This window comes from Xiphophorus maculatus, chromosome 1, assembly GCF_002775205.1.
Source record: "Xiphophorus maculatus strain JP 163 A chromosome 1, X_maculatus-5.0-male, whole genome shotgun sequence".
In the NCBI taxonomy this organism is placed as follows: Eukaryota; Metazoa; Chordata; class Actinopteri; order Cyprinodontiformes; family Poeciliidae; genus Xiphophorus; species Xiphophorus maculatus.
In genome coordinates, this window is record NC_036443.1 from 13,022,455 (window position 1) to 13,049,062 (window position 26,608).

General features: G+C 39.7%; 1 protein-coding gene across 2 annotated transcripts; it reads right to left on the minus strand.

The window, feature by feature from the left end:
- Positions 1–8,567: 8,567 nt before the first annotated feature.
- klhl17 (kelch like family member 17) lies at positions 8,568–26,390 on the minus strand. Of its 2 annotated transcripts, none has more exons than XM_023340430.1 (12): positions 26,056–26,390; positions 22,268–22,532; positions 20,618–20,739; positions 20,287–20,508; positions 16,231–16,347; positions 15,943–16,156; positions 15,692–15,836; positions 15,065–15,232; positions 14,298–14,386; positions 14,080–14,153; positions 13,759–13,940; positions 8,568–10,818 (listed from the first exon to the last, which is right to left on the minus strand). In XM_023340430.1, exons 1-12 carry the CDS (start codon positions 26,128–26,130, stop codon positions 10,590–10,592), a joined length of 1,902 nt encoding a protein of 633 aa, XP_023196198.1. In that variant the 5' UTR covers positions 26,131–26,390; the 3' UTR covers positions 8,568–10,589. The 2 variants fall into 2 exon arrangements, with proteins under 2 accessions (XP_023196198.1, XP_005811306.1); XM_005811249.2 differs by lacking the exon at positions 26,056–26,390 and adding an exon at positions 25,291–25,634.
- Positions 26,391–26,608: the final 218 nt, after the last annotated feature.

Here is a 26,608-nt window from a genome sequence, read left to right on the forward strand (position 1 = left end):
TCTGGGGAGTTTCATTCTACTTCAGGGCATTTTGTTTTCCCCTGAAGATGTGCCTCGTAAATATGGCTGCACTCCACGATCTTCTTTATATTTTGTCACATTACAAGCACAAATTTATGTGTGTTTTAAGACAGAATGTAACAGTGAAATAGAAATAAAGGGATACAAGGATATTGCCTTTATTCTTCTAAGCTTTTCATAATAGCCATGTTTATGGAGTGCGCAGTTATTTGGTTTCCTATCAACAAAATTTCCCACCTGAGTTTCAGCTAATCTAAAGTTACCACAGGTTTCCTGGCTGCTTCTGAAGTTAATGGTGTCTCACAAGAAGTGATATTGTTATAGTTCTAAGTTCCCAGGTTTTTTTTTTTTCAGAGGTGTTAAACCTGAAATGCTAAACGCTTAAGCAGTTTAATAACCTCACTCTGCATAAAAGTATGTACAACTTTCTCCTGGACCTGTCTGGTCTCCATGGAGCTGTTTGTTTACCCATCTAGTTGATTTCTTAATACAAATAGTTTCACTGGATTTTATTTAGGAGCGTCAGAGTAAAGAGAGGTGATAATAAACATATTCCACATTTTTCAGATTATTTCAAAAATAAAATTAAATATAGATCATTGTCAATTATTCATTATTTTGTGTTTGTCTATAACATAAACCCCCCAAGAGTTACTTTGAAACTTGTTGCTTGAATGTGATAAAATATAGTACAGTTCAGTTCAGGGAATATGAGTACTTTAAATATATTCAGTCTAATACTGTTTGTGAGACTGGCAGATATGAAATATGTTTTTGTTTTAAAGTCAGAGAGAGAGAAATGTGTGATTTAAACACTCAAAAGGTCAGAAATTTCATCAAGATGAAAGTACATTCAAACAGTTTGTTTGCATGTGGGCAGCTTTTTACTTAATGAAATACAAATTTGACACACAAGAAAAACAATCAACTCTATTTCCTAAATCAACTGTTTTTTTGTCCAGCCTATTCTTTCCTACTCATGGAACTGGATGAAAACAGACAACATTATGGATTATTAATCTATTTTAACAGATTAGCTCTTTTACTTCCTCATTTTCTCCACTAATAGATTCCAGTTTGCTTCACTGATGACTCACAACAGAAAATGTTATTTTTTGGAGAGCTACCTCCTTAAATGGACAATGTTAAAGTAATTTCACTGATCACATCAGTCAAACGGTCATGGTCATGTTTGCTTTGCTCAGTGTTTAGGTCACTGTTCTTTGGTGAGCTGCTGCATTTTTGTCATGCAGCAGCAATGCATGCTGCGGTTTGTCAGTTAATTTCAACCAGTTCAACCTGTTGCCGGCTGAAAATTGATGCACCTGAGGCTCCAACAGACAAGGAGGGTGTTGACAGGAGCGTCTTTGTCAGGTCCAGATCACTTTTTAAAAAAATCCTATTTGTTAGTCAAAAGTTATCTGAGCTGTACATAAGTTTTATTTTTAACTTCCTGATTTTTCTTTTTTTTCCTGACTGATGACCTTTTGATAAATAAAGATAAATACAGGCCTGGAAAAAGAAACCATTTGTAGACAATGAGTGCCCAAGTCAAGAGTTGCTCTCCTGCAACTTTAAGATGCATCTCTGCTTCAACACACCTGAAATCAATTAGCTGAATTCCCTCATCAGCATACAGTCATTCTAGGAAAAGACATCATGCAGTCAAACATAGCGGTGGTAGCATGATGGGCCTCAGATGCTTTGCTGATTCAGGACTTGGACAATTTGCTGTAATTGATGGAACCATGAATTCTGCTTTCTAGAAGAAAATTCTTAAGAACATCCAGCAGTCAGTACAGGATTTTGCCATCAAGCACGTTTGGGTTATGAAAAAGGGAAAGGGTCTGAAGCACACCAGCCAATTCCCTTCTGAATAGCAAAACTGTGTTGTAGGGGTCTATCCGAAGTCTAGACTTCATGAGATACTCTACCATGGTCTTTAATAGGCTGTTTAAAGACCCTCCAATATGACTGATTTAAAGCAATTCTGCAAAGACGAGTGAAGTTAAATTTCTTCACAGTGATGTAAAAGGCTTGTTGCCATGAATTACAAATGTTTGATGAAAGTTGCCGCTGGCACATTCAGTTGTTGGGTTTAGGAGCCAATAGTTTTTTTTTCTCATTAAGCCAGGTGTGTCAAGAAGTTTTCTTCTCTCATAAAAAAAATTACGTTGAAAATTGCTTTTTGTATTTACCCAGGTTATACTTGTGTTATGTTATTAGTTTGATGACCATGGATTTCAGAGTTATTAAGATCAGTCAGTTTTTGTGTGGGGTAAAAAAGAGGAAAAAAGTAACTTTGAATGTTGCACCTTTTAATTAGAAACTGATTCCTAAATATTTTGTCACACAAAGCATCGACAGCCATTGTGTTTGGAATGCCATCAAAGCATTGCTGTGATTCATGAGAAATGTTTCCAATCCCGCTTGCCAACCGCAACCCGTTATCATGGGAAAAGAAAGAAAACCCTAAATGTGTCTTCAACGTATCCACCTGAATATTTTCCATTTCAGTTGGAGGCTTTTCAAAACCTCAATGCGACGCTCTGGCAACATTACATTGGTAGCATTATTAGGTGTATTATCTGCACTTATTATAATCTCACAGTTCAAAAACAGACCTGTACGGTAGCTGTAAGTTGTAGTAACAAGAAAGAAAAGAAAATGCTTTGGATACATTTCTTTTTTAGTTTTCATGTGTGTTGTCCTTCATTTTGAGCTTAAAATGTTGCTGTGATTTTACACATTTCTTAAATAACCTCTTTCTTAAATGTAAACAGGGAATGAAAATGCACTTTCATAGTTTATAGAAACACATTGGCAACAGTAATCCGACATAAAAACACCATGCTGAAAATAGCACAACTGAAGCCCCTGATCGTTGAGTCTTGTTGGAACTTAATCCTCTAATTTGATTGGCTAATTTGAAGATTACCTGTAAGCGAAACTCAGCCAATGATGAAATTCAGCAGACATGCTGAGCAGACATTAACACACGTTTCTGTTCCGCCTGTTCAAAAGAAGGAAGAAAAAAAAAAGACAGCAAGACATTTCCCCACCAAACCATAAAAAAGAGAAAACAGTGACTCATGTCTCCGTGAGCTCATCATATAAAAAGAAACCACCCGGTATGGGGTAATGATGATACCCAATCAGTTTCAGTTGAATCTTTCCGCTGCGTGGAATATTTATTTTCCAAGGAATCACATCCAGAGGCTGTGCTTCAAAGTAAAAGTAGGTAGGCAGATGTCCGACCGACGTTGAGCGTGTTGTACTACTTGCAGATTGGAACAGTGGGATCCGCTATTTGTTTTGTTGCCAACTACTTTCATCAATACATCACAACAATGTATTTCTTCCCTTTTTTTGCATTCAAATATGAAGTGATTATGTATTGACTATGTGTGTCACTGGTTACAAGCCATTAATTCATTTAATAAAGTTAATAACAAGCAATGGTCTATGCATTCTGTCCACATGCAGCCATATTGGATACCAGTCCAGTTGGTCATCCGCACCGGTGGCGCCGGTGCGGGTTTTTCTGACTGCTTACCCTGGAAAATCCAACTTGTGAATACAGAGAGAACGTAACAATACTTCCCTACATTAGTATGTTTAATTTAGCATTATTACTGCCTTTTCAGGTGTTGTTAGCATAGCACTGAATACAATTGTGGTACGTTGCAACTATTGTACCTACAACCTTATGTTAGGTAATGCAAGCTGCTTGATTTTTGAAGTTAAAAGCATAATTAAAATTTCTGAAGTGATATTCTATGAATTTGTGGTCAGCAAGCAGAATCCTGTTTTAGTTCGAAGAGATTACGGCAGTACTATTTGCTAAATGCCTGAATAATTACATAAAGGCTTTTGGAAAAAGACTTTACATACACTAGGTCATCAAGCCTGTAACTAGTTTGGGAAAGCCCAGATGATGATTTCATAGCTCTGTACACTGTAAACATGTGATTTCACAACATTTTAATTACATGGAGGTTCATCTGTGGATGTTTTAACCTACACTGCTTCCTTGTGTGACATCAAGAGAAAAGCAAAAGTAATTCAGAAGAGAAATTGTGAAACTTTGCAAGCCTAGTTTATCCCTGATCATTTCAAAATGCTTGCAGGTGCCACATTCGTCTGCTCTGGATATTATATGCAGCCTCATATGTGCTCTGTCTCCCAGAGGTGAACTGTTGTTGTTGGTGTAAAATGTGTTTTCAGTCCCATAGAAAATGTGTGGTCGGAGAACCAGTGGGATCAATGCAGTCAACAAACCTGAATCAGTTAAACCAGATCAGAAACAATCGGCAAAAATTGCAGCAAACTAATGCGAGGAGCTTATGGAAGGATATCCAAAAGTTTACCCAGGTCACACGGTTTATAGGTACTTTCTACCAAGAATTGTATGCCAATGTCTCAATTTTAAGAAAGGTTGAATAAAAACATTAAGAATTCACACAAAAACAAACAAAAAAAAACATTTTCAAATGAACACTATCCTGCTTTTTCATCAGATAGTCATCTTTTGAGATTGAATTCATGATTGTATCAATCTTCTTTTCAGCTGTGCTCCTTCTGACTGCTACTAGCTCGACGACTACCAATCTGTTTCTCCAAACTGAGGCGACACTGATGGCAACAAGGTAAGATACTGACTGCAGATAGCAACTACACTGATCAATCTTAATATTTGTCCCTCATTTTTCACTGGGAAGGAAAACCTTTGACTCATTTGCAAACAGCAACAACTCTACAATAATTTCCAAATGCTAAGCTTGCACCAACAGCCATTTGAAAAAGTTATTTATCTTGTTTGTATGCCATAAAGTAAATTTGGATTTACTTCATTTTTTTTTTTTTTTTTAATGTGCACCACATTTCACTGAAATCTTTAGACTTGCTAATGGTGAAACATTTCTCATTCTATTGGATCCCCTTCTCCGTGTGTGGTGAGCTGAACTTTGTCTCTCCCTGAGAAATTACTGGGCTGTGTTTTTCCAGACTCAGCGGGTAACTGCATTAGTGCTGAAGTGACACCTCAGGCCACTAAAACGGGAGTCTGGATATGTGAACCCAAACATCAGGCGTCCATCAGAGAGGCTCAGGTGCTAAAGTTCTCACAGAAAACAACCACAAAGAAAAGCGTAATTAGACCCCAGATTTGCTTTGAAGGGATGATTAGTCTGATTCAGTATCAGTTTCTGATCCTTTCCCACATTCTGCTCATGGACACGATCAAAACAAACAAAAGGATGAGTAAGCATGAAGCCGCTTTTAATTGCTGGTAAATATTATCTACACAGAACAATAGATTTGTCAGAAATAGAAATGTGCAAAAATCAATTGTCTTTTAAAAATTAACTAAACAAAAATACAACAGGTGCAACTGAAACTAACTTTGGCTTAGACATCTTTCAGCAAACACCTTTGATTAGCATTAAAATATATTCTAAAGTAAATAAGCATCTGATCTCCTTTATCATTATCAGTAATATTTAAAGAGGAACGACACGCAGTGTCATGCTTATTGATATCTTTGGCAAAGATGTACAAAAAGCCTTAAAATCCATCGTTTTGCTGTATTTAGTTTATTCAGTGAAGGTTCAGGATGGTTCACTTTAAGAAGTAATTATTTCTCACAAAATCAGCTGCATCACAATTACCAACACCCCTTATAATACCGAGAAATAAATTGAATGGGACAAATGATACTTCAGTATATAAAATTCTTTTAAAGCCTTTTTCTTTCCTTACCATCCTCTTAAATATATGAGGCAAGAAAGCAGTTGAAACTATAGGCCTTTAAAATTTGCTTTTACTATATAGAAAAAAGTTAAATTGGTTCTTTCAGTCTTGGTTTAGACACTATCTACCTCTGCATATCATCAAACCAAATGGTAAAAATGCATGTGTGATACGAAACTCCACCCGCAGCACTACCATGGGAGCAACCGTGCATACGACAAGAATAATGACAGGTAGTGAAATACTGCTGGAGGAAGTTGGAGTAATGGAAGGATGATGGGGGTAATCAGAAGATTAAAGCAGGTGTGGCACTTATAAAAACATCTTGATGAATAAAGCCAGATCTGTCAGGTGGAAAAAACTAGATCTACGAGGAAACAGAGACTGGAAAAAAGAAGCAGGAAATCCTTCCAAAAACAAGCTCAGCACTAATTAAAAAAAACAATTATGATACAAGAATTCATTTCAGGTGACTTTATAGTTAGGGCTAACGAAAAAAAAAAGAAAACTAGACTATGAATAGTTTTATTCGAATGTTTTCTAAATCATCTCGTAAAACATAATCGTCATCTGCTGAGGAATTTGAGGTCTGCTCGCCAGCAAATTGCCCTCGGTTTGCATTGAAAGTAGATTTTATTGAACTGCAACTTACTAAAGTTTCTACCCAGTGCTTGAGAAAGTGTCATGGTGATAAGGCATTGTCGGCATGCAGACAGCTCCAACCTCACAGCCTGATTAGGGCCTGCAGACGGGGACACCAGGTGAGAAAAAGGAGGTTGTGGCAGATAAGCTGCAGCAGCTCTTTCAGAGGGAGAACATTGGTCTAGACAAGCTGTAACCTCATTAGCATCCAGAGAGCCGAGGAGATGAGCCACTGGTAGAGACACTCAGCAGCTGATTAAATTATGATACATGCGGTGGATTGCATATTGAAGGGGCGCTTCAGTCTTATGTTGGCAAACCTTTTGATAAAATCCATTACGGTGATCAAATCAATCAGGCTCGTTTTGAGAAATAGAAGTCTTTAAAGCTTCAGTATGACACATCTGTGAGGCTGATTTTGTAGGAAACTATATGTTATATAGAAAGTCCTGTACTGATTTTCACTGAAAAGGAAATTCTCATATCAAAAAATATAAGACGGACCTTTGCAAAAGTATTCAAACGTTAAACCTTTTCACATTTTGCCAGGTTACAACCACAAATATTTCTAGGACGATGAAGGGGTTAAAAGCCACACAAAATGGCGTATAAAAAAGAAGTGGAAGAAGGGGGACATTTAAAATATATTTTTTAACTTGGTACTTTTAAAAACTGCCTTTCTCTGCTGTTAAATGTAAGTTTCTTTATATTTATCCCCGCCAGCTTTGCAGATCTACAGACTATATATATATTCTTTTTTATTTTTTTTTTTGCTTTTCTTTTTGAAAAATACCTCAAACTAAATCAAACTGCACAGAGAGCATCTTTGAACATCAATTTTCAAACTTTGTCATAAACTCTCAATTGGTTGTAGGTCTGAACTTTGACTAGGCCATTCCAAAACAAGGATATTCTTTAACCTCCCCCTGTAGCTCTGGGTGGAGATTCAAGGTAGAATCCTATTGGAAGATGAATGTAACACCACACCACATTTTATATGTAGGCAAGAAAAATACAATTCTGGCCACATCCGACCTGAGAAACTGCTTCCCCACAGCATGATCCCGCCATCACTGTGTTTACAGAAGGTGAGGGTGTGTGTAAGATAAGGTACAGTGGTAGATTTAGTCCACAAACAATATTTTGCATGTAGGGCAAAACGTTCAATCCTGGTCTCATCTGACCAAACCACCTTCCTCCACATGTATGAACTTCTCCTGAATCGGCGTAATAAAAATTCCACATTTATCAGCCCTATTCACAAATCTCATATGACTTCACTATTTTTGTGGTAGATTTGCACACAGGTTTAACTCTGTGTTTCTGACATGCATGTAAAAAAAAAAACCTACTTTCTTGATAGACTTTTTTTTTTATGTAATTGTCCAAAATTTCTAAAATAATGCCCCACAGTTGTTCTGTACAAAAATTATCTGAGTGTTCAGATGCCCATTATACATATTGAATGGGCATCTAAACTCTTTCCCTTACCATTTGCTGATTCAAAGAAGTGTATTGTTTAGAAGACTGTTTATATTCGAATGCATGAATCTAACTTTCACCCACATTTCTTGTTTTAGAAGATTAGCTATTTGGCAAATAGCCAAGGCATACTTAAAGTAAAAACAAAACAAAAGAAAAAACCTTGAGCTTCACGTTTACTTCAAAGACCTCTGGGGTGGCATCAGTCGTTTGGAATGCATTTGTTGCATCAACATGCTTTCTTTTTAGTAAATAATCTGAACAGATGAATAAATTAGCTTTTCCCAGTGAAAAACTTGCAGTCTTACACTTTTTCCGTCTGGATGTTTGGGTTTTGCGGCGTTACAGGCGATCCGGCCGAGAGTTTCTAGGGGCAGCCACAGGTGTGAATGCCATGTGACTGAGGTCAGGAAGGGGAAAGTGAGAGTGTTCAGCTGTCTGTTTAAATCACTGTGATAGACGAGTATGTTGGAGACCTACCAAGGAAATGTGTACAGTGAACCTAGCAACGACCTCGCTCTGCAGCTCAACCTTTACTGTGTGTGTGTGTGTATGTGTGTAAGAACATTTTCAAGGAAATCCAGCTGCTCTTCCCATGCACAGTTGCAAACAGGTTCCATAGAAGCCTGTTGCTTTATTTGCAGTTTTAGTGAAGCACATCAGGACGGTTGCCACATCTGAAAACGTCTTTATTTCCATTTTTGAGTGTATTGTATTGCTCCACTTCGCAATAGTGCAAAATTCAACATATTAAAGTCTGTCATAAATAACAAACATATAAATAAACACGTGTCACAACACCAACCACAAACTTAAAAAAAAAGGAGAGGCTACAGTCACATTGACATTTCACAAACAGAACTCAGAAACTAAGCAATATATGTACATTTCAATCCAGAGAATGGAGGTTTTTAGTCTTATGTGAATTTGTGCAGCTTGTCATCTTATCACTTTACAGAGTAGTCACATTTTTATAAGGCCATCAGAGCTCAATTTCTACCTCATACACCTTTGCACACTTTAATGAAACTGAAGGTAGTTTTAGAAAGAGAGAAAAAAACTAAACGGATAAATAAATCCTTCAAAATAAGGAGAAAAGGCAACTTCTTAGAAGTCTGGAATGATATCACTGCACTACACATGAGCTGAACTCAACTATTACTTATGAAAAGGCCAAAATGATTCATTGTGAGTAGATCAGTTTGACAAGGTAGATTTTCCTTGGGATATTTATGCAATAGTAATGCATTTTTTATTTTAACTGTTTAAACAAAGCTCAACTTATATTAACAACAGTTAAAATAGATAGGGCTCAATTTAAATAAATGGAATAGGATGGCATCCACCAGCCAAGTCTGTCCATCTTGAGGGGAAAATAATGCACCTCAATATGTTTTTGAAAAATAATTTAGGCAAACACAATAAATGCTATTAGATGTACAGTGAGGTCCAGGTTCATGTGGCAGTGAATAAACATTTAGAAATGCAAATTAATCGCCGCACATCATAACACAGCAAGCAGTCCTCTCATAGTCTAAACCCAGACAAACCTCTCTCAGACTAAGACATTCTTCTTTGTCATTTCCATTCATGACATGCACGTCACACGTTAAATAAATATATTTAAAACACTCTTAAATAGTCATCGCTTGGATCTGTTTCTTTCTCTGAGCGTCTTTAAAACTGAATATATTAGATTTTATAAATACATCTACTTCTGTATTATTCGTTCTTTTATATAAATAAAGATCCAAACCCATTCGCGGTTCTGAGGGCCTAGCTTGTTGTTTATGTCCATGCTTTCTTGCAGCGCTTTTAAACATTGCCCGTTACTGCCACCTAGCGTGGCACAGCAGAACTACAACTACATTTCTCATCTTTTGGGGTGGAAGGGTTTCTGTGTCGATACGTAGTCATGCATGGTACGACCACTGAAAAAAGCTACATTCCAAAAGTAAAATCATTCAGTTTGTTTATATATATATATATATCATTGTGAAAAACTCTTGACATGAAAGAAAAAGTTTTGCAGGGAACTACGACATCAAACCAAAAGTTTACAGCACACATTACAGAATAAGGTGCCTACCTTGTTTTACGATATGTGTGTCAAACACTTATCATGGTGGGCACACCATTTTTTTAAAATTACATTTTAATTTTTTTTTTTAAGAAATAAGTTTTGAAGGGTATGGTTTTGATATTCTGGAGAGACTCAGAGGAATCCAGACTAGATACGGTGCAGTTCAGAGCCAACAGCAACATGGCGGGAATAAAAAGGAAAGGAAAAATGAATAATAGGGAGTAATTATTAGTTTAAAAAAAACCCTAAAAAAATCAAAACTAAAATTATCATAATTGAATAATACTAATAGTTCTTTATTATTTAATAAGATATATTATATAATATTTTTTATTATCATATAATAAAGTATTTTTTATAATTACTTACCATCTTTAGTTGCTATGTAAACCATGTCTGGTTAGCATTTTAACCAAGTTTGCTAATAATTCTGGAGTGTACCGTACCAAATAAAGAGGCCTCATTCACGCGGCGTGCCTTCAGTTCTCCCTCTCCCCGGCGCTCCCAGTAGTCCCTCCTCCTCATCTCACACTGAACAGTTGCGTCTCTTCCCAGATCCAGTCTGGGCTGTAGCAGCGGCGGCCGAAGTCAGCCAAACGGTGACCCCGTGTCAAAGGCTGGTGGAGGACACTGAGAGGGTGGGCGAGGAAGGCGGCGGGAAGTTCAGGAGCTCGAGTACCGCCACGCCGACGCTGCTGCGCCGAGTGAACATGCAGGAGGCCGCAACCCACTTGTTGCTCCGCGGGTTGTACTTCTCGATTGAGTTAAGGCTGGAGCTGCCGTCGTTGCCTCCCACCGCATATAGCCACCCGTCCATAGACACCAGGTCGTGAGTGCTCCTAAGAAAATTAGAATATTAAGAAATATTACAATTTGTAGATCTTCCATCAGGAAGAAATTTTTATTACAGCTCCATATTGCTCAGTCTTCGTATCGTGGCATGCTCCCATAGACTGTAGTACAGCTTGTCACTTCCCAATGATATATATCAGGGGCGTCAAACTCATTTTCATTTCAGGTCATATCAAGATCACAAATATTCTTAAAGGGCCAGCTGCAGTAGAATGTATTGACAAAACTACCTATTAAACTTAAAATATTAATAAATAGTTTTCTCTATGTTCAATGATAAGTTCTTCAAATTAAATAATAATAATAATAAGCATGTTTCACATAACTGTAGTTTGGAAGTACACAGAAAAAATTGCTTTGATTTGATCTATAAAATATTTTAGAACACAACTATTATCTTGAAGGTCAGATTTATGTGACCTTGGAGGCCACATGAAAACGTATGGCGGGCCGGTTTTGGCCCCTGGGAATTGACTTTGACACATGCTCTCTAGATAAACACAAAGCAATGCAACAGTAGGAGGTGGAAGGAAATAATTCATGTTTTTCTTAAATTTTTCCAGATCTATTCTGAGTATGAGTGGAACTCATTTTTTGTCAAAGCCTAAACCTAAATCTAGCTGACAGTTTTTGGCAAGAGTTGAAAATTGATGTTCACAGAAGAATTTATCCAGTCTGACTGAGCTTGAACCATTTTTGCAAAAATGAATAGTCACCAGTCTCTAAATATGCAAAAGCTGGTAAGAATATACCTCCCAAAAAACTTGCAGCCATGATAATAGCAAGAAGTGGTCCAACAGGCTCAGAGGAGAAGAATACAACACTTTTCAAGTGTTGAATCCGAGATATATAATTTCCTTCCACCTCCTAAATGTATCCTATTATGTGTTGGTTTACCACTTGAAAATCACAGTGAAATACATACTAGGTGTATTTTGGACATGATTTTTTTAAAACATTGTGTCTTTTACACACATTGATATATCAATGCAGTGGGATGTTTTCTATAGCGTAAATGGAGACTGACAGGAACTAAATAAGAAAAACCCCTCAGAGACGAACATGAGTTATTCATGGGCTGTTATCGGGTTTTCGTTCTCTCACATCCAGGAGTGAGCCTTTGTGTTTGTGTAGGAACAAGTGAATCTGCTGCTGTGCCCACAAAGGCTGCTGAGTCTAAATGTTCCACCACGAGGCAGATCGGAGTCAACACGCTGCTGGAAGCGTGTGCACACGAGCCTGTTCTGCCACTGTTAATTTTTAAAGACATGAGAAAAGGTTGACTTTTTCTGAAAGGGATGTAATTCGATGTTTATGCCTGGAGGAGGACAGAAGAGAAAAGAAGACATGAAAAGACTGAAATCCTTTGGTTTGAATAGAGGAAACTCCAGGATTTTCTGCTGGACGCGCTACAAAAAGCAGATGAATAAATCAGTTTACCTGTCAAGAAAACCTTTAGATTTTTAAAAATGATCACAAAAGAACTCCTCCATTACATAATGGTAAGCTTCAAGCCTTCACAACCCCACACGTTTAACACAGGAAAGCACACCCCTGCCATTGACTTCAGTAATCTCTGCTGAACCATAGCCACTCACCAGTTGCAACAAGCCCAACAAATATATTACTTCCTCAGGAAGTTAACCTCCCTTGCAGGTAAACGTTTACCGATCTGTGATAGAGAGAGGTCTGACCGACTGAACAGTGTAGTTTTCTAGCTGCCCTTCAGCAAACAGAAAAAACATGCAGCAAGTGTTAACATACCGCCGTCTTCTCTCAAAAGACATGAACTGTACACTGGCCGACTCTGAAAAAGATGACTATATTCTGAGACGACATTAATCTTAGACTGAATCTGTTTTTACCATTTCCCATCAAAGGAAAACAGAGACTCACCGGAGCTGTAAACCTGAACAAACCCAAGCTTTTCTGTGAGAGGCAGCAGACCGAAAATATCTATTTATTTCATAAACTTGTTAGAATTTCATAGAACTTCTTCATGACTGCTCATTCAATTTATCCATGAATAAATTATTTGCGGTTTGCTATTCTATTCTGTTCCTAATTGATTCCCTACACATTTCCAACACACTCCCTTGAAATTTTGTCCCCAAACTACTGATAAATCGTTATTTACAGAAGACTAAAATATTTATTGGATTAGAATGACTGAAGAGTTTTCTGCAGCTTTTTGTTTGAAGGATAAAATTTTAATGCCCATTCAGGGTGTCGTTGCCTCCTACTGCTAAAGCAGGAGGCAGAACTGGGTCATCCTGATGGTTCAGCCGGTTAGGGTGTGTCTCATTTAATTAGCTTTCCTGAAAGCAATCCAGGTTATTCATCGTCTCTCCCACATTCTTTCAACGTCGCAGTATAGAGCCAAAAACAACTTAGAGAAAGAGAAACTAAAAAACATGGCGTTTAGCTTTATAAATGTCTGACTTTGTAATATTTAAAGCAACGACGGTGGGTCAGCGTGGTTTTCCTGCTGCAATATGGCTGACAAAGCTGCCCTGCACAAGACTGTGAAAGGAGCTAAAAATGAAGAAGTGTCCCAGCTGATGCAGGAAGTGTTTCAGTGTTGTACATTGTAACCGGCTGAAAAATGTTGTCATTGTCATCCAAAGCAGAACCGTCCAGAGTTCTTCACTGCTTTCTTCCTCATTGTGCACTTATTTCACATTTTATATCCATGTTGTGTTTCATTGATTAATTCTATTTTGCCCTAATCTGTAGAATATCCCAAATAAATGTCTATTATTTTTATGCTACTTATTTTAGTTGATGGTTGTTGCTTAAAATAACTAATGCTGCAGATATTTTAAGTGCCGTGGCTCCTACTGTTTGTCCGTGATGTATACGTTTTGGGTTTCTTCCAGTTTTTAGACGTGACATCACCCGCAGTGTTTGCACTGCTGCTTTCTGACCTGCGTATGTTCATGGGGGCGACTCCTTCCCAGGTGTTTGTCTTCGGGTTGAAGCGCTCCACCGAGTTCAGGCAGCTGGTGCCGTCGTTGCCTCCGGCCACGTACAGCATGCCGTCCAGCACAGCCACTCCCGCGCTGCTGCGTCGGCTCAGCATGTTGGCGATGGCGGTCCACGTGTTGCTCTGCGTGTCCAAATGAGACGCTAAGAATTACCGACGGGTCTGCACTGCGGATCTAGCTGACGTGATATGTTTTCGACTGGAAGATTTAGTGAAACTAAAGCAGCCAACATTTCTGAGGATAAATTTGTGAGCAGTTTACCTGCGGGTCGTATTTCTCCACCGTTGCCAGATGTGAGGAGCTGTCGTAGCCTCCCACCGCATACAAGCTGCCGTCTGGAGGGAGAACAGGGAGTAAGCGTGGTACGTAAATATTAGCAGAGAAATACCAAGGCAACAACTCCCTCTGTATCTCTGACCAAAATAAAATCAGTGGATATAAACATGCAATAGATCAGCTGTTTAAATCTCTCTTCCCACCCAGAGTTGCAACTCGAACGTATCTCCTTCTGGTACTCATCGCTGCAATTGATGTCCATGTACTGGTCAGAGGGTCGTAACGCTCCGCGCTACAAGAGAGAAGAAGATCCGCGTTTACTAAAATTACTCTGGCAGTCTAACATCAGGTCCACACAGAAGAAACACATAAGATTAAATTCACAATGTCCTGCCATAACCATTCAGACAACCTCCTTGCAGTTTTTCACATTTTTGTTTTATAGGATTCCCAGTGAGGCGATTCCTTTTTGCAAAATAGCTTAAGCTTAGTCATATTGGGCAAATATTCTGAAGTAACATCACCACAGCATGTCACTGACAGCACCATATTTTACTCTGAGGGTGGCGTCCTTCAAGGTGATGTCCTGGGTTGAACGTCGGCCACACAGCGATTTGAAAGTAGGCCAGCCTTGTAGCTCTGGTTGTATGCTTGGGGTTGTTATGTGAAAACGGAAACTTTCCACCACACCTAACATTTTGTTTGTAAGCCAGAAAACATAAGCTTGGTCTCATCTGACTAGAAGAAAAGCCTCGCCACATCATGATGTAGCCACCGCCATGTTTCACAGATTCTATGTGGGGGTATCAAAACAGAACTAATTTTAAAAGTCATCTCTTTTTTTTTTCTTCCACAGACATACGACTTTAATACCTTGGAGTTTGTGGTTGTAAGAAAACTTCAAGGGACATAAACTGTGGATTTAAAATATCAAGGAGCTATGTTTGTCTAAATATAAGTTTGTTTTTACCTGTTCAGACAGGAGGCGCCATCATAACCCCCAGCAGCATACAGCAGGCCATGCAGAACAGCTACACCCAGACAACTCCGCCTCGTTCCCATGGAAACCTCCGGCTGCCAGGAGTTGGTGATGGGATCATAGGACTCTACAGTTGCGAGGTCTGAGGTGCCATCGTACCTTAAGAGAAAGGTTTGTCACAGAATATCAGTGTGGTTTCCTGCATTCACTCTGAGGAAATTTTGCTTACTGCCTACAGGTTGCAAAGAGGCAGACCTCAAAGGTAAAGGAAACTAGATGGTTATAATCAGATTCCAGGACAAACAAATAAAGACATGGTCTGTCTTTATTTTTATTTAAGCACAAGTCTGAGTAAAAAGTCAAAGCGTTGAATAAACAAGACTGACATTTTTAGACCTTGAGATAACAGTGTGTTGATCTGTGGATCTGTGATAAGACGTGGATCGCCCATGTTCAGCAGAGCAGTTAGAGCCAGAAAACATACAGACAGGTGTTTCAGTCAGGGTTAGGAATGACCTCCGCTTAAGCTGCGCACTAAAGATTAGTCCCCAAGTCTTCTATTTCCTGGCACCAGTTCATGTTTTATTAAAGGTCACCTCAGTGGGTGTTATCACTCACCCTCCGACAGCATAGAGTCTGTTCCCGATGGCTGCCACACCGACTCGTGCGCGCCTGGTGGACATGGATGCCACCATGTGCCAGCGGTCTGTCCTGGTGTCGTACGCCTCGCAGTCTCCGTGGATGGCGAAAAGGCTGCCTCCGCCTGCAACAGAAGTTCATTTTTGTAAATGCATAAAATATGCAAGAAAAAAAAATCCAGATGCATTTTCCAAATGTACCCTGACGGGTACCTTCAGGGGCACACTGACCGACGGCAAAGAGCACAGGGTTGGCCCCCTCACAGCGCCGAGGGCGCGTCCGGCTGTTGCTCAGGACCCCCCTCTGCTCGGGCATCAGGTGGTACTTCAGAGCCTCGATCAGAAGATCTTTGCACTCCGAGTGGTGACGTACCAGCAGCTCCGTATCGACGTTGCTCATCAGGAAGTCTCGCCTCAGCAGAGGCAGCCGCACGCACTTCATCAGCTGGTGAGACACAGCAAAGGTGATTGAGGAGGGGGGCGGGAATAAAAATCGGATGCGTTTTCATCCTGACTTACCCAAGGCACATGCTGCCTGCGTCCATCTATGTCATGTTTCACCCAGGTCAGCACGGCGCGGTACACCTCCTCCTCTGACGGCACATTCAGATTATCACTGGAGATCAGGTCAAGCACCTGAAGAAACAAGTAAAATTCAGCTTCACCACAACCCAACGGTCCATTCTTTCTAGTAAAAAAAAAATAGCAATAAAATTAAAAATAGCCCTCATTCCCTTAAAGCCCCGATTGCATAGGTTGGGTAAGTAGAGGTGTTTGCTTCAGCCCATTACTTTTTGGGTAATAGTTGTATATTATTATTAGTTTGTAAAACAGTGATTTATGTTAGAAATTTACTAATATAAAGCTGATCTGAATATTTTAACTTGATGTCCATTGTCTCACCAACTCAAACCAGCTTCCCTGTCCCTGCCAAAGAAGAGTATCCCCACAGCATGACACTGCCACCAACATGTCTCATGTGGATGGTGTGTTCAACTTAGTTTAGTTTTTTGCAGTAGGACAAAGATTACATATTGAGCTCAACTGAGTATTTTCTTTTGTCTTTCCTTTAGTAAATGCTGTTGAAATGTTAAACAGGTGGATTTTTTTTTATCGTCTCTTCCTTCCCCCTCGTCTTCATTTCAAAATGCCACCAAAATAGAATCGGTTCAGATTAAATCCACTTAAACTCGCACACACATAAACCTTTCTGTTTTTATGCCATGGTCTCTGTGTCGTCACCGCGATATATTTAAAGCTGCCATTATTCAAGCACATAAAAACAAACGCAGCAGTCTGAGTGGCTGGCTGGCACTGTTCCCAGGTCAGCGCTAAGCTGGCCGGGCTGCAGGGGAAAGGAGCGGCCAGCCGTCGTCTTTCCTGGCCACAGCGACACTTTGCTGCCGCGGAGGAACACAGCCTCTTCTAATCCACAGAGTTAGAGAGAGAGACAGCCCAGGCCCCACCCTGCAGTCACCACTGCCTCTGCATGCACATACTGCATCACATGAATTTACTAAAGAAGAAAAACTCTACAAATAAATAATTAGCAGTAACCGTCCTCTTACTGGCGGTAAGGAATGCAATAAGCATGAACGACATGAGTTTCAGCAGACATTAAGACACAGCCATCACGCTTCAAAATGTCATGCATGTGATGTTAAATCAGTGAGCCATCAACTAAGCTGACTAGTCACAATCCTGTCATGCCTTCTTGATTTCCCCCTCACACAACATAAAAAAAATATGGGGCATATTTCACAGCCCTGTGAGCTTCGAGTCTTTCAGAGCGGAGAGGATATACATCCAGATCTGGTGCAGATTTGGACCAGCTGTGGACAGAATAAAGGAAAAAGCCACAGGAAAGAGAAGAAAGGGTCTGAAGAAAACTGTATATCTTTAATCTGCTTTAATGTAGTTTAACTGTTGGTGCTTTAAAGGCGTGCGCCCACACAGTAAAAGCAGATTCAGTTTGAGGCCTTTGAAGAGCTGAAACATGGTGAGGCTTAGCGTCATCGCTTCACTGCTGCAGAAGCCATGGAGATAATGGGGAACGGTATCTGCAGCTGTGTGTTTTTAAGCCACTGTCATCTGACTTTTTTTTTCCTTAGAAAAATTTAAAATTTTACCAAACATTTTTGAAGATCCTTCTAAATCTAATGACATTGGTGCTGAGCTTTTTTGCTCTCTACACATTACAGAAAAAAAACAACAACAAAGATTGGAGATAGAAAACACAACATACAAATAAAACCCAGTGGAATAGAGTTTAGCATCATCAGCGGTCTAGACAAAATCATAAGAATTGCCAGACAATTAATTCAAGTGGTTAGTTCATTAATTCAAGCAGAACTGATAAGGAATAATTTGTTTTTAACGTAAAGATGCACCTTTTAAACTGAAGGGAAGCTGCAGTAAGGACAGTCCCATTTCGTAATTCCATCCTGATTAAAGCAGAAACAAACTCCTCTTATATCATAATTGGTCTATTTAGGATTCTTTTAAACAGTTACAGCAGCTAAATTCAAACAGTATGCTGTTAGCTGACAAATCCCAACAGTCATGCCACATTTTATTTAGTTTATCCAAAAACTTTTAAAAGACCTTTAAAATAGGAACAGTGCCAGTTCTCATATAAATAAAGAAAACGTCTTTGCAAATGAGTAAGATCTTGCTTTAATAGTGTACTTGCAATAATTAAATATACATATTTAATAGTAAAAATTTTGAAGTTTGAAAACTGACATATGTAGTACAATATCCTGCATACCTGCAGATTACAAAGGACATCCTACACTCTGAAAAGTTGTGGAAAGTTGCTGTATTGTCATGGCTTCCAGGTTTTCCTCCTTAAATGAGGGACCGATGATCTTCCAAAGTGCAATGATAAAGATAAATCATTAATCATATATTTGCCATTATGAAATGAAACCTAATCATTTTGCACCTGTATGGAAAAATAATTCTCACTTGAGGTATTTTTCAGCTACTGTATACACAAATAAGGGCCAATGTGATTATACCACAGCCATGCAGTGCTTTAAATGACAACAATTAGCACAGTAAATAAGAGGAGTCTGGTCTTTTCTCTTAAAACCCTTTATTTATTTTATGTTCTTGTTTCATCCTCCTCTGGGTCACAGTGGAAGCTGGAGTCCATCAGAAACCAGGACAGGTCACCAGTCCATCAAAGGCCCTTGGCCCAAAATGTTTCTCATATTTAGGCGGACTGTGTCAGGTCATCCTGCCGTTTACCGCACATATTAATGAAACTTGCACTGCATTTATTTCTATTCACTAAACCTTCTTTGTCTTTGGTCAGTTAACGTGTTAACTGTGTTATTACCTATTAACACCCAAATATTAATTTAAAGCAGGACTCCTTATATATTGTATCACTGGAACAGCATAAATAATAATGTATTGGTTCGTCCAATAAGAAAAGGCTTCAGAGGAGCTCAGGCTGATAAATGAAACCAATTTGCAGCTTTGCAAGTTAACCAGCTAATCTGAGAATCAGATTAGCTGCAAAGTTGATAACTTGTATATCCTTCATATCTATCTCTGTTCTTGAAGGACTTATAAGTACAGCTAATAAATTGGTAGATAAATCTCTTTTAAAATTGGATTAAACTGGTGACAATAACATACTGGAGCCAGAATAGAAAACCTCATTGATATGCAAGAGGCGTAAACGTGGTTGTTTGCTCTATAAACAGTAGAGCAGCTGTGAAAATGTCACTGGCTTTACCTAATTACCACTTCCAAGACTGAAGCAGCAGCACTGCTGCAGCTGAGCCCAAACAGGAGTAAGTGGTGCTTCAGCTGAGCTGATGTAGCAGATAAACTGGACAACAAGCCCTGAGGAATGATAATACCACAGAAGGAAAGGAGTCAACAGAAAACACAGGGAGGAAAGAGGCTTTTTACAGAATGTCCCACCCTCAACCATTCATTCAAGGCCAGTCCCACCAGAGACACACAGCTATCCCCATCCCTGAAAACATAACTCGACAGGGAAGCATGGTGGTGGCCGCATCATGCTGTGAAAATGCTACATCTCAACAGGGACAGGAAAGCTGCTCAGAATTGGTGGGAACATGGATAGAGCTAAATATGTGACAATCATGGAAGAAAACCTGTTAGAAGTAAAACATACCTAAATACAACTAAAGTTGCCATCAAATGCTATAGATTAACATTTATTTTAGTGTTAGAATGGCCCAGTTAAAGTTCAGATCTAAATTCGATTAAGAATCTGCAACAAGTCTTGAAAATTGATCGACAGATGCTCTACACTATGGCTGTAACTGCACTTCACTGGGCGTTTCTTTATGTTCCATCACATAAAATACAATAAAGTTTTTGGTTTCAATGTTTCTTTAAAAATGTTGAATAAAAAAAATGGGAATACTTTATATAACATGTTCCAATTCGACTACCGGCGCATAGAAAAACACAGGAAAGGTAGGCAGCTTCACGGAACCCACAGTGAGAAAAACCGCTATTAAAATTCATCAGGATGAGTCAGCAGAGCGCACAGCGGGAGGCAGAGACAGGCAGCAGCCCACCCACCTGTTTCAGCGGCAGCAGCATGAACTCCTCTGTCTTGGACACTTCCACAAAGTGCTGCAGCACGTACTTGTGCGCCGACTTGAGCAGGTCGCTGCAGGAGTGCGTGTCTGCGAAGCCTCGGATGCCCAGGCAGTTGGAGGGGTCCAGCTGACTGAGGAGGAACTTGCAGCACGCGTCCCTCACTCCGTTGAGCTGCAGCAGGCTCGCTGCTGGAAGCAAGGTCTAGAAACAAGGCAATTTACAAGTGGGAAAAAAAAAAAAAAAGAGTAATATCTGGTTTTATATTTGCATGTTCAATTTGGCCCAAAATTTATGAAAACCTCAACCTCACCTGCACATTACCTTCCCCGACTACTATCTCCGCCGTGTAGGCGTATTGGATAAGCTGCTCCAAAGCCTGAGGGTCAATGTCATGGAGGGTCACGTGAGTCTGCCGGCTCTCGGACATCTCATCTGCACGCCCACACAGAACCAAATCAGCCAAGCGGCGGCCAGCAAGTCATTACTCCTCAAACTTCCCGATAAAAATCCCTTCCCTCTTCAGTCATGTTGAAGCATGGCATCTGCTAACGTACACAACCCTGCTGCTAAATGTAAGCACCGTTCATTTCCTCCCATCTATTTAATAAGATGTTATGACAAGAGACTTATTTTTTTGCTAATTTGTTCAACATAAACAGCAGAAATACGCAGGAGCTCCTGCAAAGGAGTTTGAGGTGTAGAAGTTGACGTCTGAAGAACAACTCGTCTGACCACCTGCACCTCAGACAGGAACAGGGCTGAGGAAACGATGAGCTGCAAAGGATGTTGGGGCTTCAACTCGACAACAAGAGGAAATGCTTGACGTTTGCAGTCAGAGCGTATGCTGTCTTGGCCTTCCTAAGACTGACCTTGATAGATTTCAGACAAAACAGGGCCTCAAAAGTATTTATATCCCTTACACTTTCCAATATTTTATGATGTTACGACCATAAGCTTAAATGTGTTTTATTTGGATCTTATATAATGGTCTAACACACAATAGTGCATAATTGTGAAGAGGAATAAAAAATTTTTAAGCCTACTTAAAAAAAAAACAACATTTTTTATTGCATTAGCAATCAGCCCTTTTGAGTCAATAGTAGATACTAGTGGTTTGTTTGTATAAGCTTTGCATGCCAATAAACTATCCAATCTTTTCCCATTTTTCCATATGGAGATGGATATGTTTCAAAATATCCGTGCTTATATTTTGGATGTGAAGAGCTGTGCATCACGATACAAGAGGTTGCAGGGCAAAACATCTCAACTTGCACGGCTAAATATTTACTGGCAACATCGTCACATGGGCGTAAAATCAATTTGAGCTTGTGAGTGAAATTGTCACGTGCGAAAACAAATTCCACACAAACAGGCTCTGCATGTGAACTTCTAGAAAATAAATTGCAAATGAGATTTGTCTTTACTTGTATCAGTGTTTCCACTATGACAACAGGTCAGTAAACACAACTTCTTGACTTTGTTGCTGCGTGCGTTCAACTGTCCTCTCACCTGTGTGACTATGGAAACATTTCTTGTTGTTGTTTGCATCAAAACTCAAATTGTGTCTGCCGAGGCGAGAGCAGAGCATGGCTGAGGAGTTGTATTCATGTTACAATGAAGGGCTGAGCAATCCTCCATGAGGATTGTTCAAAGCTTGACGTTTTGTTTTTTTGCTTTAAATTTCTCCACAACTTTCTCCGTGACCAATCTGCTTTGCTTCATAATAATGTTCACAAAACAGCTGGATTTATACTGCGATTCATTTAGTCGCTTGGGGACTCTATTCACTGATTAAATGCCCTGGATTTTATTGAAGGACGTCAGAATAAAGGGGACTAAATACAAAAGCACACTGCGCAATTCAGATTTTAATTTGTACAAAAAAAGGTGAAAATGGTTTCAAGAGTTTTAAATACTTTTTTAAAGTAGAGCATTAAAGTAGATGATCTGGTCAACTCACTGGTAAACATGGCATGGAAGTAAGGGCTGCAGGACGCCAGCACCACTTTGTGCGCCTTGATTTCCTTGTTGGAGACATGAAGCACGATGTCGCACAGCAGGCCGCGCTGTCGCATCCTGTTCATGGAGACGAACGAGTCGTGATAGTGCCGCTTCGAGTTGTGCGAGATGCTGTGCCCATCGCGGTTGAGCAGCTGCATGCCCCCCTCCATCATGATGCCTGGCGCTGCCGTGGTGGGTTTGTGTTTGGGCCGCACACTGGGCAACTGAAACGTAAAAAAAAAAAGTCTAATTAGTTCCTTACTTGTTTGATTCCTCGAGTCTTGAGGGATTAGCTTGTCTGCATGGAGGCAGGTGCTTTGACAGGTGTCCTAAGCCTTCATCATAAATATCGTCACGTTGGTGGAAGCCATCTTGTCAGCGCTGACAGGAGGCCCGACCAGCATGGCAGAAACAAAAGTACGACAACAAAGTGCAGCTGGACGCAAAGTGCTGACGGGATTTTATGACAGAGTCAAGTCTAATTAGATTCTACTTTGACAGCTGAAGTGTCAAAGGTTTTTATACCTTAAATAATCTTAAATGAAATTATTTGATTTTTTTTTTTTTTTTTTGCTATTTACAATTTCTTCTGATTGATTCCGAGGCAAATTGTATGAGAATGTGAAAACGTGTTTGTTGAATCTTAAGGAAACGCACAGGAAGCATCGGAGCTGCCATAATCATAGAAAACGGGTACAACACACTGATATTGCTATTGCAATATCAGTGTGTTCAAAATTGATTAGAGATACACCAGTCGATCAACATTCACTTCCTTGGGTGTTATCAGTGATTGACTGGTGAAATACAGTAAAATGCAATTTTATTCCCTATTTAATATTTTATACTCAATCGTTTTTTTCCAATAAATGTACCAACCAACTCTGATGCACTCTTTAAGTGCATCAGAGATAAATAAGATATATATTAAAGACATATACTTTGATGCATAGATAGTGACAATCTTATTCTTCCTTCTTTTTCTGTTGCATTCAAAAACAACAATCTGACACAAACTTCCATCAAATACATTAACTGATGCAAGAAAAGAAAAAACAAACCTTAGAATACAAGTTAATGAGCACAGACCGATTCATGTGTTGTTTTTTTTCTGAGAGGCCAACGTGCCCAAAACTAACAACTGGTAGAAAACAAATGAAAGACCTCCTTCCTAAGCCACTCAGTCTATTCGCCGTGTCCCAAATGTTAATGTCCCTCACATACCTTCTTCCACTAGTCATAAGGCATAGATAGAAACACAAAGAAAAAAACAAATGGCAGGAAATTTACTTCATGGCCCAAACAATGCTGTGCACACATAATAGCAGAACACTTGGCTTGCCACTTCAATCACCCCTGCGGTGGGTTTTGTAAAATCCTTTATCAAGATACACGAGGTTCATTTAACTTCAGTCTATTTTAAATGCGCCTAACACTTTGAGGGAGTTTCAGTTTCACAACTTAGGAAGCGGATGTTTTAAAAGGTCCGAATCTAACATTCTGGTTCATATAACCAGAATGTTAGATTCTGGTTGTATTATTGTTCTTCTGCTTTAATACCTCACAACCACTTTTGACACAATACTAGAGCTAAATAGTTGCACTCCCATCTGTGAGCTTGGTGAGTGTGTCCTCTCTTCTTTGCGTTTTTGAACAGTGCCTCAAGGCTCTCTTCTTGGGCCCATAACATTCACACTCCACAAACTCTCCTTTGGCTCCATCTTAAAGAAACATCACAACCCTCAGATCGATATGAAAGTCTAACAGTTCTCTTTCTCTTGTACTGTGTTTTGTTCGCTTGCTAACATCTAAACTTGATTTTAACCTTTAGAAAACGTTTCTGTAAACCAAGGCCTTTATCTCAGATAAAACGCTTCTTGTCATTTAGTGACCTCAAAATGGTGATTTGTGATTTTATTACCTGTAGACTTGATTTGTACAGTTCTTTGAACACTGGAATTAGCCAGCCATCCTTATCAAAGCTCCAGTAGGTCCATCTTATCGGTAAACTGCTAACTTGGATGAGAAAGCAGGAAAATATCATTCCTGTCTGCACAGGATTAACTTTAAGATTTTATTTCTGACATGCATACGGTCAAGCTGTGAGGTATCTACAGGTATGTACCTTTTAGATTTCACTTCAGTTGGATAGTCTCTTGCTCCAAGTTAAAATAACTTGCTCCAAGTTAAAATCCTTGATCAGCTAAGGAGCTGATCAAGGATTTTGCACATTTACACATATTTAAGAATTGTGTGGGTATTTTTATGTTATTTCTTTTTAAATGTCTGTTCAGGCTTTTTCCTTTGCCTTTATATAAACAGCATTACAACCGTTTTGAAAGATCCCTTTTTAATTAGATTTCAGTTGACATGTCAGTGAATATAAAGGGGATTTTTGCTCAAGAAACGCGCTAAGAATATCAGAGCAAATTCACAACCCCAACAATCTCCTCCTGAAGGAATATTGACCAGTCTGAAGTCCACGTTTCACATACAAGGTAAACACAAGTCTACAGTTGTTGCTGCACCTTGACAATATCCACCAGCTCTCCCAACTGCACACTCTCCAGTGTCCCACCGACATCTCAAATGTCATCACAGCTGCCTGGCGACCAGCTCCTGATCCCATTTTTTCCAAGACACAATAGACCACAGAAACACCAACTGTATTCCACAATCAGGAGACAATCCCCTCTGAGGCTCCAGAGGGAATACTGCTGCAAACTGAGACGTGCACACACAGGAGGCTGAGCCTGATGTGACAGCACTGGATCACAGTTAAAACTATAAGAGCTGATCACCTTTCTTCCTTTCTGTCTCTGGCTGACATCCTGCTTGACCCTGTCGAAAACAAATGTCTTGTAGCAGAAGAGTTTTTCTTGAGTGAAATCTGAGCAACCCTCAACCTCCACTACATCTATTTTGAACAGGAGCACCCATCAGCTGCAGCTGCAGGAAAGAATGGATGTCCAGTTTCTTTACCGGTGGTCGTGTTGCGGGTATCCTTGGACACTGTGTCCTCTTCGAAGTGATGGGAGAGAAATCACCAACTGTCGCAGTCAGGCTGCCTTAAGATCGGTACCATCGTCTGGCTGTTCTGTCCATATTCTGACCACAGCAGCATAGGAAATATGAAGAAAGCCTCTGTTTTGTGCTGTATGCACTGACGTCAATGCAAAAAAAGAACTGCATGAAAGCAGACATCGGTTTGTTAAGGTGGAGCCACTTCAGCTCAGAGTGCCAATGGCGAAACTGCTCAGGCTGCCTCAGTGTAAAGCCGCAGTAATAAAGACACCCTAATGAAGTCCTATCATATGAGTAACTGGTAACCCAACACAAAGAATGTGGTCGTGAAAAGATAACATAACAGACAGTCTTAAAAGCCACCTTTTGTTTGGTCGGATCAGGAAGTGCGTTTGGTAAACACTTCCACGCTGTCGCGAAAGGGCGGGGTTTGCCACAGCCGTGTTATTGTTGAGAGGTTGGTTATTTCGGTTGGCCCAGACAAAAATCAAACGTCCACCAACTAGCTCAGGCGATTTAATATTTATATATGTAACGTTAAGCTGTTTTAGCATAAGCGTTAGACATATATTATATCATTCTTTTTCTAGGTTGAAACATCAGCATCAACTTACGAAGTATTTAATCCAAAACCTATTGTTACAGTGTGTGCTAGCTAGCTAAACTAGCATTGCCTTAGTTTGACAACGGTTAGATCGAGAAATAAAGCAGGCAGTCCCTCACCCGCAGCCGCCTCCGGTGTCGATGTGACAGCGCTGATTTCTGTCGGTTCGTAAGCTTGCCCAGGTTTGTGGTCATGTAAATCAACGGATAAATAGAAAGTGAGAAGCAAAACTAGTCTCCCAGCTCGGGATTATTTCATTTAAACCTCACGTGCAGCATCAAAACACTCTTGTGTGCGGACGCGGAGCTCTGGCTGTTGAATATCAAGGTTGACGTCAACACTTGGACTAGGTTTTGTTTTCCAAATTAAGTCATCATTTTTGAAAGATCTTTTTCTTTCGTTGTTTTTTTTTTTCCAAGTCACTGTACCTACCAGTGTCACACTGAGAGCATTTAATTTTGGGGATAACTATATTAAGTGAGTTAGAAATACAAGTAATGAAACCCGCACACGAGAAACATAAAATCAATTCTGTGGGTGCGCACCATTTTTCAACCTGCGAGTTAAGCGGGGGCGGGGCTAACGAGGCTTACGTCCTGCATACACCATCCTGCTTGGGGAGATCGGAGGACTCCCACTTGACTACTTTGATATTTCACAACAGAGTTGTTT

Bases quoted from the DNA above. Each gene is read 5' to 3' on its own strand.
- klhl17 (XM_023340430.1), bottom strand. From the start codon at position 26,130: ATGACCACAAACCTGGGCAAGCTTACGAACCGACAGAAATCAGCGCTG. The intron at 22,533-26,055 runs GTGAGGGACTGC...TTTACGTTTCAG, and splicing joins GACACCGGAGGCGGCTGCGG to TTGCCCAGTGTGCGGCCCAA. The intron at 16,157-16,230 runs GTAAGTCAGGAT...GTGTCTCACCAG, and splicing joins GCAGGCAGCATGTGCCTTGG to CTGATGAAGTGCGTGCGGCT.